This window comes from Hipposideros armiger, unplaced genomic scaffold, assembly GCF_001890085.2.
Source record: "Hipposideros armiger isolate ML-2016 unplaced genomic scaffold, ASM189008v1 scaffold_897, whole genome shotgun sequence".
In the NCBI taxonomy this organism is placed as follows: Eukaryota; Metazoa; Chordata; class Mammalia; order Chiroptera; family Hipposideridae; genus Hipposideros; species Hipposideros armiger.
In genome coordinates, this window is record NW_017732247.1 from 29,854 (window position 1) to 42,430 (window position 12,577).

The 12,577-nt window shown below is 54.5% G+C and overlaps 1 protein-coding gene across 2 annotated transcripts in view; it reads left to right on the forward strand.

Annotated features, from left to right (window-relative positions):
• LOC109375058 (zinc finger protein 250-like) overlaps positions 1 to 7,778 on the forward strand; it is a 31,185-nt gene extending 23,407 nt beyond the window's left edge. The window contains exons 2-5 of one of the 2 annotated variants that reach the window (XM_019630172.1): positions 2,081 to 2,176; positions 2,442 to 2,568; positions 2,754 to 2,867; positions 6,178 to 7,778. In XM_019630172.1, coding sequence (XP_019485717.1) covers positions 2,135 to 2,176; positions 2,442 to 2,568; positions 2,754 to 2,867; positions 6,178 to 7,502 — 1,608 coding nt within the window. In that variant the 5' untranslated portion in view covers positions 2,081 to 2,134 and the 3' untranslated portion in view covers positions 7,503 to 7,778. The remainder of the gene's footprint in view (positions 1 to 2,080; positions 2,177 to 2,441; positions 2,569 to 2,753; positions 2,868 to 6,177) is intronic. The other variant, XM_019630173.1, reaches the window with a different exon arrangement.
• Positions 7,779 to 12,577: the final 4,799 nt, after the last annotated feature.

Here is a 12,577-nt window from a genome sequence, read left to right on the forward strand (position 1 = left end):
TTGAGCTGTTGTTCAGCATCTTAGCTGTAGAGGGCAGTGTCACTGGCCCTCATATGTGGGATCCGAACCGGGGCCCTCAGGCATACCAAGCCAGTTCTTAACCATCGCACCACTCGGCCGGCCCAAGCCCATTCACTTTCCAACAGACCTTGGGCACTGACTGCCCTGCTGAGACTGGAAGGGAGGGTGTGGGAGCTGGGTGAGACAGAGGTCCCCAGGGTGTCAGGAAGGGCCTCAGTGAGGGGCCCAGTGGCCTGGCTAGCACAGGTGGGGGTTGGAGCCCAGGGCAGTTGCAGGACCCTGCTGTGACAAGGCCAGGTTCTGGGTACACATGGAGTTTGGATTAGGAGGAAGAAAGGTGGCATCAGGGTCAGATCTGTGTGCAGGTGTGCAGACTGAGCTGGGGGCGGAAGTGGGGGCTCAGTGTTGGATGCCAGAGTATCTGAGATGCTGTAGGAGATGTCCAGATGGAGGAAAGGGGACTGGCCCTGGGCTTCCCTGAGCATTCAGGCATGTAAGAGTGCCGCACCCAGTGCCAGGGCCGCGCAGGACATGGGGCAGGAGCCAGCCTGGCCCAGGGCTTGTGGCATATGAGCCAGTGCCTCCTGAGGCAGTAGGACCGACCACCAATGCCCACTGTGGGGGTCCCTGTGGGGTCCCAGCCCAGGTTCAGACTGGCCTCAGTGTGAATGACCGTCCACCTCTGCCAGGTTCCCAGGGCAGCAGAGCTAGATCGTTCATGAAGGTCAAATTCTCATGCCAACGAGGATGGAATGAGGCCCTGACTGAGAGCAGTGTCTATGGAAACTAGTGTCAGAGGAACGGGGCTTCGGGGGGACAACACTGATTCCCCCCACTGCCAACAGTAGACACGGCTTTGGCCACATGGAGGTCAAAGGAGACCCTCACCAGGGCCCCTTCAGGGTAGAGGAATGGGACAGGGACCACTCGTGGGGAAAGTGACTGACCATCTGAGGTGGCAAGTTTGGGAGACCCAAGAAAGGGACAAGGTAGGGCAGGAGGCAGAGCATGTGGCAACAGCAACTTTCCCACTGTGGATTCTGAAACCTGGTGAGGCAGGAACACCCCCATTCTGTCAAGTTCTGCCCTTGCCTGCACGCCAGCATCCGTCGTTCACATGAGTGCTAAGGTGGTTTCACTCACCCGTCAAAGACTCCGGTTGGAATTCCGATTGGAGTTGCATTGCACTTACACACAGTTTAGGGGAAATGGGCATTTTTAGTGAACAGTGCAGGCCAGCCTCTCGCCTCCCTAGTCTCCCGTTCTGACCCTCCGGCAGCCTCAGTGAGCTCAGTGTCTTCTTGAAAGTTGTGTGGACAAACATATGCACATATGTGATGATGATTCACAGAGAAAACGGGGTGCCCCGGCCCCTCCCTCCGTAGCCCCCAGCACATGCAAACCTTGGTGGTTCTTGCGCTGTTTTTCCTGGAGTGATGTGCTTGCTGGCCTTGTGTCCTGTTGCAGACCCTCCTTGGCACTCGAGTTGTGAACTTTATTCCCCCATCAGGACAGCTCCTGGTGCCCCTTTTTCCCAGCAATTTGGGGTGACAGACAACTCACCTTAACTTGTCCTCACATGTCCCCAGAACCCATCTGCCCCCAGATCTCCCTGTCAGATGCTCTGACCAAATCCCCGGGTCACTGTGGACTGAAGCCACCAGAACCCAACCCCACCGCTGGCCACGGTGTCAGTGGTGTCAAGCCAAGCATGCAGGGCCTGGGGTGGGGTCCCCACAGGAGGGGCCTCAAGTAGAAACATTCATTCCCAGCCTCTCTTCATTAGGAGTGGTCTCTGGGGCTGCCTGGCACCCACACCAGACCTGGTAGCAGCTCTCACAGGTGCGAGCCGGGCACATGGTCCAGAGCCCTCGAGGCATAGCGTCCCCAGGCATCTCAGAGACCTGACCCTCCTGGGACCACGGCCAGAGCTCAGGAACTGCATGCTTATGTGGCTCCTGAACTGTGGGGTCGGAGTTCATGGGGGCAGGGCTCCCTGGAAGTCAGGGTCTGCCCCGGCAAGGCTGGCCTCCTCATGTGCTCTCTCCTCTTCCCTCAGCCCCACAGGCTTCTCCAATTCCCATCTTCCTCAGAGACCCCAAGGAATCAGGTGATGGCAGCAGCCAGGCTCCTGCCGCCTCCGGCGGGACCGCAGGTGAGCTGTCCTCAATTTCCTCTTGGTTCTCCCTGCCCGGGGCTCCTGGTGGCAGCCTGAGTATCAGTGCATCCCCTGAACTCTGTGGCTCCTTCCTGTCACGCAAGTGAGCTCTCGGTGTTCCCGTGGTGTCATGGGGCTTTCCCCCCATTTCAGAGTGTACCCCACACCCATCCTAGGACATGTCCCCCCCACCCCAAGTTGCTTGCACCCACTTCGCCTCAGACATGGAGAATCAGTCTGACCTGTGACCCTGTCATTCCAGGTCAAGGTGACCTTCGAGGACGTGGCCGTGTTCCTCTCTCAGGAGGAATGGGACCGCCTGTGCCCTGCTCAGCGGGGCCTCTACCGACATGTGATGATGGAGACATACGGGAACGTGGTTTCTCTGGGTACAGTCCCTCAGCAGGCCAGTCTGTGTCTGTGGGCTCGACCTGGGGTGGGTGTCAGGGTAGGGCCTGGGGTCTCCCCGGGTTCTCAGCTCCAGAGGAGGTCAGTCCTGTTTGTCTCACGCCTGCAGGCTGTTCAGGTGGGGTGCGGATGCTCCAGGTAAAAGGGTTTTTCTCCCCATGAGCAGGACTTCCAGGAACCAAGCCCAACGTGATTTCCCAGCTGGAGCGAGGAGAGGAGCCATGGGTCCTGGATGGGCAGGGAGCAGCGGAGAGCAGGGGACTGGGCAGTGGCCATTCAGGTGAGTGGGAGGAGCACTGCATGCTGAGCTGGCCCCAGTGGCTGTGAGCATCTCCTCACAAAGGAGCTGGGGGGCGGGCGGCGCAGAGAGGTGAGTGATGAGCGCATTCCCGTAGTGATGCTGCCTCTGCCAGGTTCCCGACCTTCCAGGACGTTCAGATTCTGAGGGTTACCTGGTGATGTAGAAAAGAACAAAGCATCCTACCTGTGAAGGGAAGCTGACCTGATAATTATGGTGAGGTCTGAAAGCACGCAGTTTGAGATGAACAGGGAGCCCACCATCCCTACGTCTGTAGATCGTTGTCCTGGGGGTGCCACACACTATATAAGGCAAGATAAACAAAAAACAACAAAACTAAAGCTATAAGAATCGGTAAAAATAGAAAAGCAGTTTGCAATTCATATGATTGTCTACTTGGAAAAAGGTTGATTAGCATTCACTAGTGTGGTTGTAAACATCAGTTTTCTTTCTGTTCGTCAGCAACAGAGGTGTGATTTTTTTCCCAGTATCACTGTGAATATTTAATAAACATACAGCACTGTGTACATTTCAGGGGTATAGCGTAACGATTTGACCTGCAGATACTGTGAAATGGCGACCTCAGTAAGTTTAATCAATTAACATCCACCGTCTTATAGAGAACCAACAAAGAGGAAAAGGAAAAAAATGGTTTTTAAAGGTGTGATTTTTAAAAAGATAACATTTACAACAGCAGCAGGGATACAGAGAACCCAGTAATCAATCTAACAAAACATGTGATTGGCTGTCATGGAGAAACTCGTGGAAGGGAAGATGACAGCAGGTATGCCTGACCATGATGGCAGCGTTCTGTAGTCGCCTGAGGTGGACATCTAGTGGAGGAAAGTGACAGCTGAGTCCTGGGAGAGCCACAGTCAGCCTGTCCTGTAGGACATGACCCCCTCAGGATGGGGACAGCTCCAGCATCTCAGGTGTAGTGCTTTCCACCTTGTTTCCCTGGACTGTGGACAGGGCTCTGGGTGCTAAAGACAACCTTCCCCTGATCGTCTACAAAACCAGGTATCCTCAGGGGCACTTGGGTTCCCAGGGAGTATAGAGGCAGATACAGCATCACATTGTGGAAATCTTGCTGAGAACTCTAAACCATGTGCTGGCTGCAGCGGAGTGGGCAGGAAAACACAGAGCCACCTGGCCCTCAGCTCCCTGGCAGCTGGCCGTGGTCTCAGCTGGTGGAGATCTTAGATCAGCGCCCTTCAAATTGGATGCCAGAGACTGAAATTCTCCGAGAGCATGGGGGGTTGGAGACGAGAAGTTTCTGCATAGAAATGCCCTCTCGTGTGTCTGCTGAGCAGGCAGTGCCGGCGGAGAGGACACTGCATGGTGGTCTGGCAACAGGGACAAGGGCTTGAACACTGGTGTAGGAAGAGGAAGATGAGAAATCAGAGATACAGACCTTGTAGGCCCACCAGCCACAGGAGGAGGGCAGAGCTAAGCTCCATTTTGTACTTGACTGGGATGTGCTAGTGAGCCTTCCAGATAGAATGGCCACCAGGGCCTGGAGCTCCGGGAGTGGAGAGGGCAGGAGGGCGGCTGAAGCTTGCAGCGGGGATGGGGAACAGCTTAATCAGGCCTGGAGCGGGATCCCAGCTTCTGCAGCACCCTGGGAACTCTTCCCCCTCTGTCATTTCTGGAAAGGACCCCGGGGAAGCCCCCCCACCCAATCTTGCCATCCCAGGCAACCGTGTATGGAGGATTTGCTGCCTCCTTTTGCAATAAGTGTTTGTGTTTGGCACATCTCAGCCCCTCCAGGGTAGCCATCCCCTGGATGTCAGAGGCATCACAGATGAAGTCAAGCACGTGTTTTATTTATTGGTCTCCTCGGCCCTAATCTTTCTCCAAACTTCAGACAGAAGTCTGTCCCAGAAGGTCCCCTGGGCTTTGTGGAGGGAACCGTGGCGTTTGGATGTGTAATTTTTCAAGGGTCCTTGGTGGGGTTTGAGGAGGCCCATTTACACAGTACCTGTCTTCCCAAACCAAGTTCTGAACCAATTAAAAGGTAAAGCTTACGGCTCAATAGTGCTGTTAGTGCACACACAAAACTTTTTAAAGATAAGCAGGTAGGACTTGAAAATATTCTTATTACAGATAAGTACAGTTGGGAAATGTGATTGGTTGCCCTTCGCTATGCTTCACCAGGACTCCAGCGTGGCGCACTTGCCACTAGGTTCAGGCGGGGTGGGGCGTCCATCCTGGGGCCCGTCCTGTGCGTTTCTGAATGTGGACAGATCAGAATGTGGGCTCCCTACATTGAGGGCCCAGTTATTTCCAAACGAACCAGTGGAATAAGGGATTACACCTCCAGGTTCAGGGTGGAGGGAAGAAGCAGGCTACATGCATGCGCACACGGTGACTTCATAGCGTTTTCAAAGCTGGGCGTCTGGAGGGTTGCTGGCCCCGGCACCTGTGACAGAGCCCCGTGTGTCCTTGTGTGGCAACCGACGGTGCACATCCCCTCGGATCCTCTACCTGCTCGGATTCTCTTTCTGGAACATTGCTCACGAACAACACGGTTTTTAATGCTGTCCCCAGCAGAGGCCTTTGGGAAGATGGTGGTGACAGCACGGTGGGTGGGGTTGTCATCCCAAGGCCCAGGGCTGAGAGTGGGCACTCGGACCCTTCACAAGGAGCCTGCCTGCTGCCCAGGACAGGGAAACACGAAGGCCTGGCCATACGTCGTGCTGCAGTGCGGGGTGGGTTTGTTGCTCCCTCCGCGCCCGCCCCCCACGGTGTTACTCCAGGCGCCACCTGTTACTCCGAGCCTGTTTCCCTCTGGAAGTCTTTCTCCGTGAGTGGCATCTTGTCATCTCAGTGGCTCAGTGTCCAAGGTTTAACAACTATTGTCCTCAGCAACCCCTGCTCTCCCCCGAGTCAAGCCGTCAGTCCACAGAGTGCGCGAACTGGGGTAGGAACATCTACCCAGCCTTCTCTGCCGTCCTTGCCGATGCCCATCGTGTGCATCTGGTCTTGCCCCCCACAAATAAGGTCACAGCGCCTCACCGGGCTTCGCTGCTGTGTGTTGTAGCTGTGTGCCCTGCGGGGCTCTGTGCAGTTGTGATTCATGCATTTATTCCTGCTCCAAGTGGCCTCTGGATGCCCAGTGCAGGGGCCTCCAGGGAGGGCAGGGCTCAGGCGGCAGGGGGCTGCCTTCTGCAGCCGTGTGACACCGCTGCTTTTTCTGTCCCTCCGGCTCACACAGCCACATGCACCACCCCTCGTCAGCCGACAGCGGGTTAACATATGCGTTAACATTTTCACTTTGCATTTGTTTCAGAATGGGAGAACAAGGAAGAAAACCAAACTAGAGATTTGAGTCTGAAGCCGGTCATTTCAGAAGAAATATCAGTGGTTCCAGGGGAAAGCCCCCTGGGGTGCATTGGTTCCGGGAGCTGTGAACCTGAGCGCAGCTCCTGTGTCAGGGCCAGCCCTGTTGGCCCGGTCGATGGGCAGGCCATGCGCCCTGCCGACCCTGTCACTGGGCAGCAGCGCGTTCCTAGCGGGGACAGGCCCTTCAGGTGCATCGAGTGCGGGAAGGCCTTCGGCCGCAGCTCCCACCTCCTGCAGCACCAGAGGACCCACACGGGCGAGAAGCCCTACGTGTGTGGCGAGTGCGGCAAGGCCTTCAGCCAGAGCTCGGTCCTCAGCAAGCACCGGCGGATCCACACGGGCGAGAAGCCGTACACGTGCGCCGAGTGCGGCAAGGCCTTCCGCGTGAGCTCCGACCTGGCACAGCATCACAAGATCCACACGGGCGAGAAGCCACACGAGTGTCCCGAGTGCCGCAAGGCCTTCACGCAGCTGTCGCACCTTATCCAGCATCAGCGCATCCACACGGGCGAGCGGCCGTACGTGTGCGCGTTGTGCGGCAAGGCCTTCAACCACAGCACGGTGCTGCGCAGCCACCAGCGCGTGCACACCGGCGAGAAGCCGCACGCGTGCGCCGACTGCGGCCGCGCCTTCAGCGTGAAGAGGACGCTGCTGCAGCACCAGCGCGTGCACACCGGCGAGAAGCCCTACGCGTGCGGCCAGTGCGGCCGCGCCTTCAGCGACCGCTCGGTGCTCATCCAGCACCACAACGTGCACACCGGCGAGAAGCCCTACGAGTGCGGCGAGTGCGGCAAGGCCTTCAGCCACCGCTCCACGCTCATGAACCACGAGCGCATCCACACGGAGGAGAAGCCGTACGGCTGCTACGCGTGTGGCAAGGCCTTTGTGCAGCACTCGCACCTCATCCAGCACCAGCGCGTGCACACGGGCGAGAAGCCCTACGTGTGCGGCGAGTGCGGCCACGCCTTCAGCGCCCGCCGCTCACTCGTGCAGCATGAGCGGATCCACACCGGCGAGCGGCCCTTCCGCTGCACGCAGTGCGCCAAGGCCTTCAGCCTCAAGGCCACGCTGATCGTGCACCTGCGGACGCACACGGGCGAGCGGCCCTACGAGTGCGGCCGCTGCGGCAAGGCCTTCAGCCAGTACTCCGTGCTCATCCAGCACCAGCGCATCCACACGGGCGAGCGGCCCTACGAGTGCGGGGAGTGCGGCCGCGCCTTCAACCAGCATGGGCACCTGATCCAGCACCAGAAGGTGCACCGGAAGCTGTGACGCAGCCTGGGAGCCCACGCGGGCCAGGCCCGCAGCGCGGGAACGAGTTTCGCGGAGCAATGGCAGGGAGCGCTGAGCGGCCACTCGGTGGCCATCTGGAGAGGAGTCGCACTCCTGTAGGAACTTGGATAAAGCAGCCATAACTCATCCTTCAATGACTGACAGTTTCTTTGACGTGGCAAACGGAGTTACGGCATAAGAATTACTGTCACAGTAAGACTTTCTTATGTTCCAAATAAAGTTTTTTTCTTAGAAAATTAACATCCCTTTCCTAAATACAGTAGTTATTCTGATGATTGCATTTAAAATTAGAGTGCTGGGCTGTTTTCAGTATTCAGTTAAAGCACTGAAGTGCCCTGTGGATAAAATGCTATTTAAAAGATGGTCATCAAGTAGCATCACAGAATATAGCTGGAAATCCTAAGTGTGTGGAGCCACGTGTTTTGTATGAAAAAAAAAGTCTTAAAGATTTGTGACAAATGATGTAAATTTATAAAACACTTTATCTAGTGTTTGAACTTTACTCAAGATCAGAAGGGATGTCTTCTCAGTACAAATTCAACTCACAAATGGATCTTTTCCTCAAAACCCACCCTGATGACTTACGTGCCCCAGAAATCATGGGGTGTCTTGGGCCTCTGGCCTCCGTTTGGACTGGGTAGGGGAGCCCCACACCTAGACCCAGACTTCATGGCTGCTGCACCAAGTGGCGTTTCCACAAAACGTTACTGAAAACACTTCTTTGGTGTATTTTTAAAACAAAGTTCTCAAACAAAGATCTCTTTTTTTCTATCTCAAATATTTCTCTTCCTAAGTTTGAAGGGTTCTGTTTCCTTTTTTGATTCCTGGTTTCCATTGTCATATACTGTGATGAGTCTGGTTTATTAATAATTTTTTTAGTTTTGTTCCCAAAAACATTATCAGCTTCTCAGGAAAAGCTAAGCTCGGGGTGTTGATACTTAAGCCCACAGCAGTCCACTGTGATGCAGATGAAAGCTTGTTTGCCCCTCTGTGCAGACACAGGTGAGCAGCTGATTCCCCTGATCACCGAGGTATGCTCGTAAATCCCCACAAAGGGATGCCACCAACCCTCACTGATGGAGCCCACAGCTGACTCGGTGGCTGCCGCCCACAGTCCACCACCACCGAGGGCACAATTCCTAATCATGTGGAAGTTAAAGCAAAAAATAGACATGTTCCCATCAGGATGAGACTAGAGTTCAGCTAGATGGTACTGTTCAGTGCACAGAATGTCATTTGCCTCTTCTTGCTGTTGGCTGCTGCTATCCTGTTGGTGTCAGGATTGGTGTCCGTGGAGCTGAGAGGCGAGCACAGTGCTGCTTCCTGGGGAGGCTTCTGGGCCCCGCATTTTTGCCGTTGACTCCCCAAGGAGCAGGAGGTAGTCCCCAGCCTGCTGGAACACGGGCCATCTGCCTTTGGAAGTGGCATCAGAGGCCAAGGTGACCTCTGGGGTCCCACTCACCCTGAGAACAGCCTTCTCAGCCATTACCTCCCAACTCTGACTTGTCAGCAACATTCACAATTACTTTGGATTTTCTAAGTTTACTTAGAAGCCTTTACATTTTATGTATTTAAATCTTTATATTATTTCTCCTTGAAGCTAGCAAAAATTTGACAATTCTCTTCAAATTTTCTATTATTTGGAAAACATTTAGTCCACCTGAAACTTATTTTTGTGTAACTGTGTATAATATGACATCTTCCAATAAAAAAAACAATGACTGGAACACATTTGTGGGTGAAGGAAAACCAGAGATTTTGGCAGAAGGATCTGCAAATCAGCGCGCATAGGGCACGAGCCACAGGTCCTGATAAGAGGCCATACAACCTGGAGAGCCTGGAGAAGGCTCTGGTGTGCCCATTCCAAACAAAGGAGGACACGCCAGCCCTCCTGGTCACTTAGGGAAGGGTATTCTGGCATGCGCAGAGCTGTGAAGGCGTGGGGATGGGCTGCTTTTGTGCATGGCTTACGCTGTTAATGGAGTCTGCCCCAAGTATGGGGACACATTAGCAGGACCCACAGGAACATGACGGCACACCAGGACTTCACTTGGCAGGTGCCAGGCAGTGTGAGGCAGTCCTGAGGGAGACAGGGGCAGCTCAGGCCACCGAAGGTCACTCCGTGCACAGGGCCTGGTGGGTGGAGGCTCAGGAGGGTATTTGTTAGGCGCTGGCCCTGCCGCGAGACAGGCGGCCATCATAGGTAGCAGTGTGAGCTGCACTGAGGTCTCTGCTACTGCCCACCTGGGTGAGTCTGGAAGACACGGTTTCTGCATCAAAGTTCCTGAGCAGAGAATTGCAGGTAAGGTGGAGTGGAGTTCAGGGGTTCCCAAGACTTGCCCTCACTTCTGACACCAATCACAAGTTTAGACATCACCAAGATCACCCTCAAGTTCAATAATTGGGTACAAGGACTCAGAACTCACATTGCGGGTTGGCCGAGTGGCACGTTGGTTAAGAGCTGGCTTGGGATGCCAGCTCTGAGCATCAGGGCCCCAGTTCAGATTCCACGTGGGGGCCAGTGACACTGCCTTCTACAGCTAAGATGGTGAACAACAGCTCGACCTGGAGCTGGGCTGCCGTGAGTCACCGGCAACGGCGTAGGCCAGTGAAGCGATGTCCTCCACAACTAGACTGAAGAACAAAAGGACAGCAACTTGTCTGTTTCCCTTCCCCGATTCCCCAACGCTGTTCCCCCATCCCCCAATTCCCCAATAAAATCTTTAAAAAAAGAAATGAACCAATGTCTGGTCTATGTGACAACCCAGATGACCTCAAACGCATGACACATGAGAAAGAAGTTATACTTGGAGGGCTCCGAACTGCATTAAGATAACATTCCAGAAAAGGTGAGCCTCAGGGACAGAAAACCCAACAGCTGCCAGGGCCCAGGGTGGAGAGGGGCTGGCAGTGAGTGTGAGCTTTAGTGAGCTGCGGTGAGCCGCCATGAGCCGCCGTCCAATGGCCGGCAAACGACTGCCTCACCCGGGAAGAGCGCAATGATAATACCAACATGGGCCAGTGAAACGATGTCCTCCACAACTAGATTGAAGAACAAAAGGACAGCAACTTGCCTGTTCCCCTTCCCCAACTCTCCAACACTGTTTCCCTCCCCCAATTCCCCAATAAAATCTTAAAAAAAAAAACTCACCTTGCAAGCTGATGCACACATGCTGTGTGTTACAGGGAACTCACCCAGCCAGGGTGAGCAGGGGGCACAACCCAGGAAGAGTACCAAATGTGGAGCTTCTATTGTCCTCCCATGGAAGTCACACACAGCAGTTCTTTCCTGGCACAGATGTGTGATGCTATGCAAGAGAGCAGTGCCAATAAGGGACGTTCACCTGAGTCTTGGCACCCAGAGCTTTTATTGGCTCGGTGACATCAACATAGCTGACCGCTTGCATGACTGACCTCAGTCTCCAGCCCCTCAAGAGGTCGAGCTAATGCCTCCTGGCCCAAAGCCCCCAGGCTAAATTATATGGTTGGTGTAGACCATCAGGCATGGCCCATGGCTACAGGTGAACAACTCAGTACAGGAAGTATGCAGGAAACTGGGACAGGCTGGAGTGGGGCAGGGTGTGGTGGCCACAGCCACCTCTACCAGGGACTGGAGAGCCTAGAGGCCAACAGACCCAGGGGACACTTTGACTAGCCCAGGTCCCGAGGACGGGTGGGAGGACCCAGATCAAGCTTCCAGTGACTCAGATCTGATGTCCTGCTTGAGTCTGTGCCCTAAGAATGTGCCCAGGGAGAGCATGCTGTGAGCATGACCCCATGGCCTCTCCATGCCCATCAGGGTGGGTGCTGTTACCTCTTTTACCCAGGGATGCTGACTCGAGACAACCAAGGACCTCAGCTGTTGGGCCCCCTAACCCCACAGTTGACAATCTGACTCATTGCTGGCTGCCCAGAGCTTTTCACAATTACTGATTAACAAGCAGCACACGCTCTGAGACGACCTCCAAAGGCCCTGTCATCAGCAGGCTAACAACTGTCTTTGATCTTGTGAGTTGAGAAAACCATAGGAAAGCTGCAAGGAGTTAGCCCACCAGACCCAGGAGTGACTGCCCAAGATGACTCAGTGGAAACGTCTAGAATCAATGGTCCCTTTGCCCATGCTGTCCCCACACACACACACATGGGCTTGACACTTCAATCTTGTGAAAGTGTGTCACCAATTCATGTTACGAACCTCTTGAGCCAAAAACAGCCAAGAAAACATCAAACTGTTTTCTCCACTTTTGCACAATGAAAACAACCAGCATATCTTCCTTCCAGGTACACTAGTCTATAAAAGATGCTTCTTCCCCACCACCCCTACGTGCCTCTCCAACCCTCTCCCTTGGGGTGCCACTGGCTCAGGGACGTGCAGGCTGATGGGATGAAGGGACCCCAGAGCAGGGACACTTAACAACCAGTGGAAGACCACCAGGGCCATAAGCAGTGACGAGGCAAAGAATGTAAAGTAGAGATGGTTCCCACTTGAAGCCATCACGAAAACATGAAGGTTTCCTGAGTGATCCGGCAAACACAGTAGCAGCCAGTCATCATGCCTATCTAAAATTAGAAGTGGAGGTTACAATTTCAATGTCCAGTATAGGGATGCCGTGTAGAGATTGGGCTGCATCCTGGAAGGCAGGACAATGGTGTCCCAGTAGTTCAGTGCTGGTGACATTACATATTGGATACAACAACTCCGGAAAGTATTTGCATATATACATCAATATCCTTTAAAAATCACATCCTGGGGCTGGCCAAGTGGCACACTGGTTAAGAGTTGGCTTGGGACGCCAGCTCTGAGCAGCAGGGCCCCAGTTCAGATCCCACATGAGGGCCAGTGATACTGCGCCCTCTACAGCTAAGATGGTGATCAACAGCTAGACCTGGAGCTGGGCTGCCGTGAGTCGCCCATGACAGTGTAGGCTGCAGCCCCCGCTGCAGTGGGTTGCCATGGGCTATCGTGTGTAGCCAGCAGCCAGCGTGAGCAGCCAGAAGCCACCATGAACAGCCGTCCAGAAGCCGGCGACTGATCTGCCTTGCCCGGGAAGAGT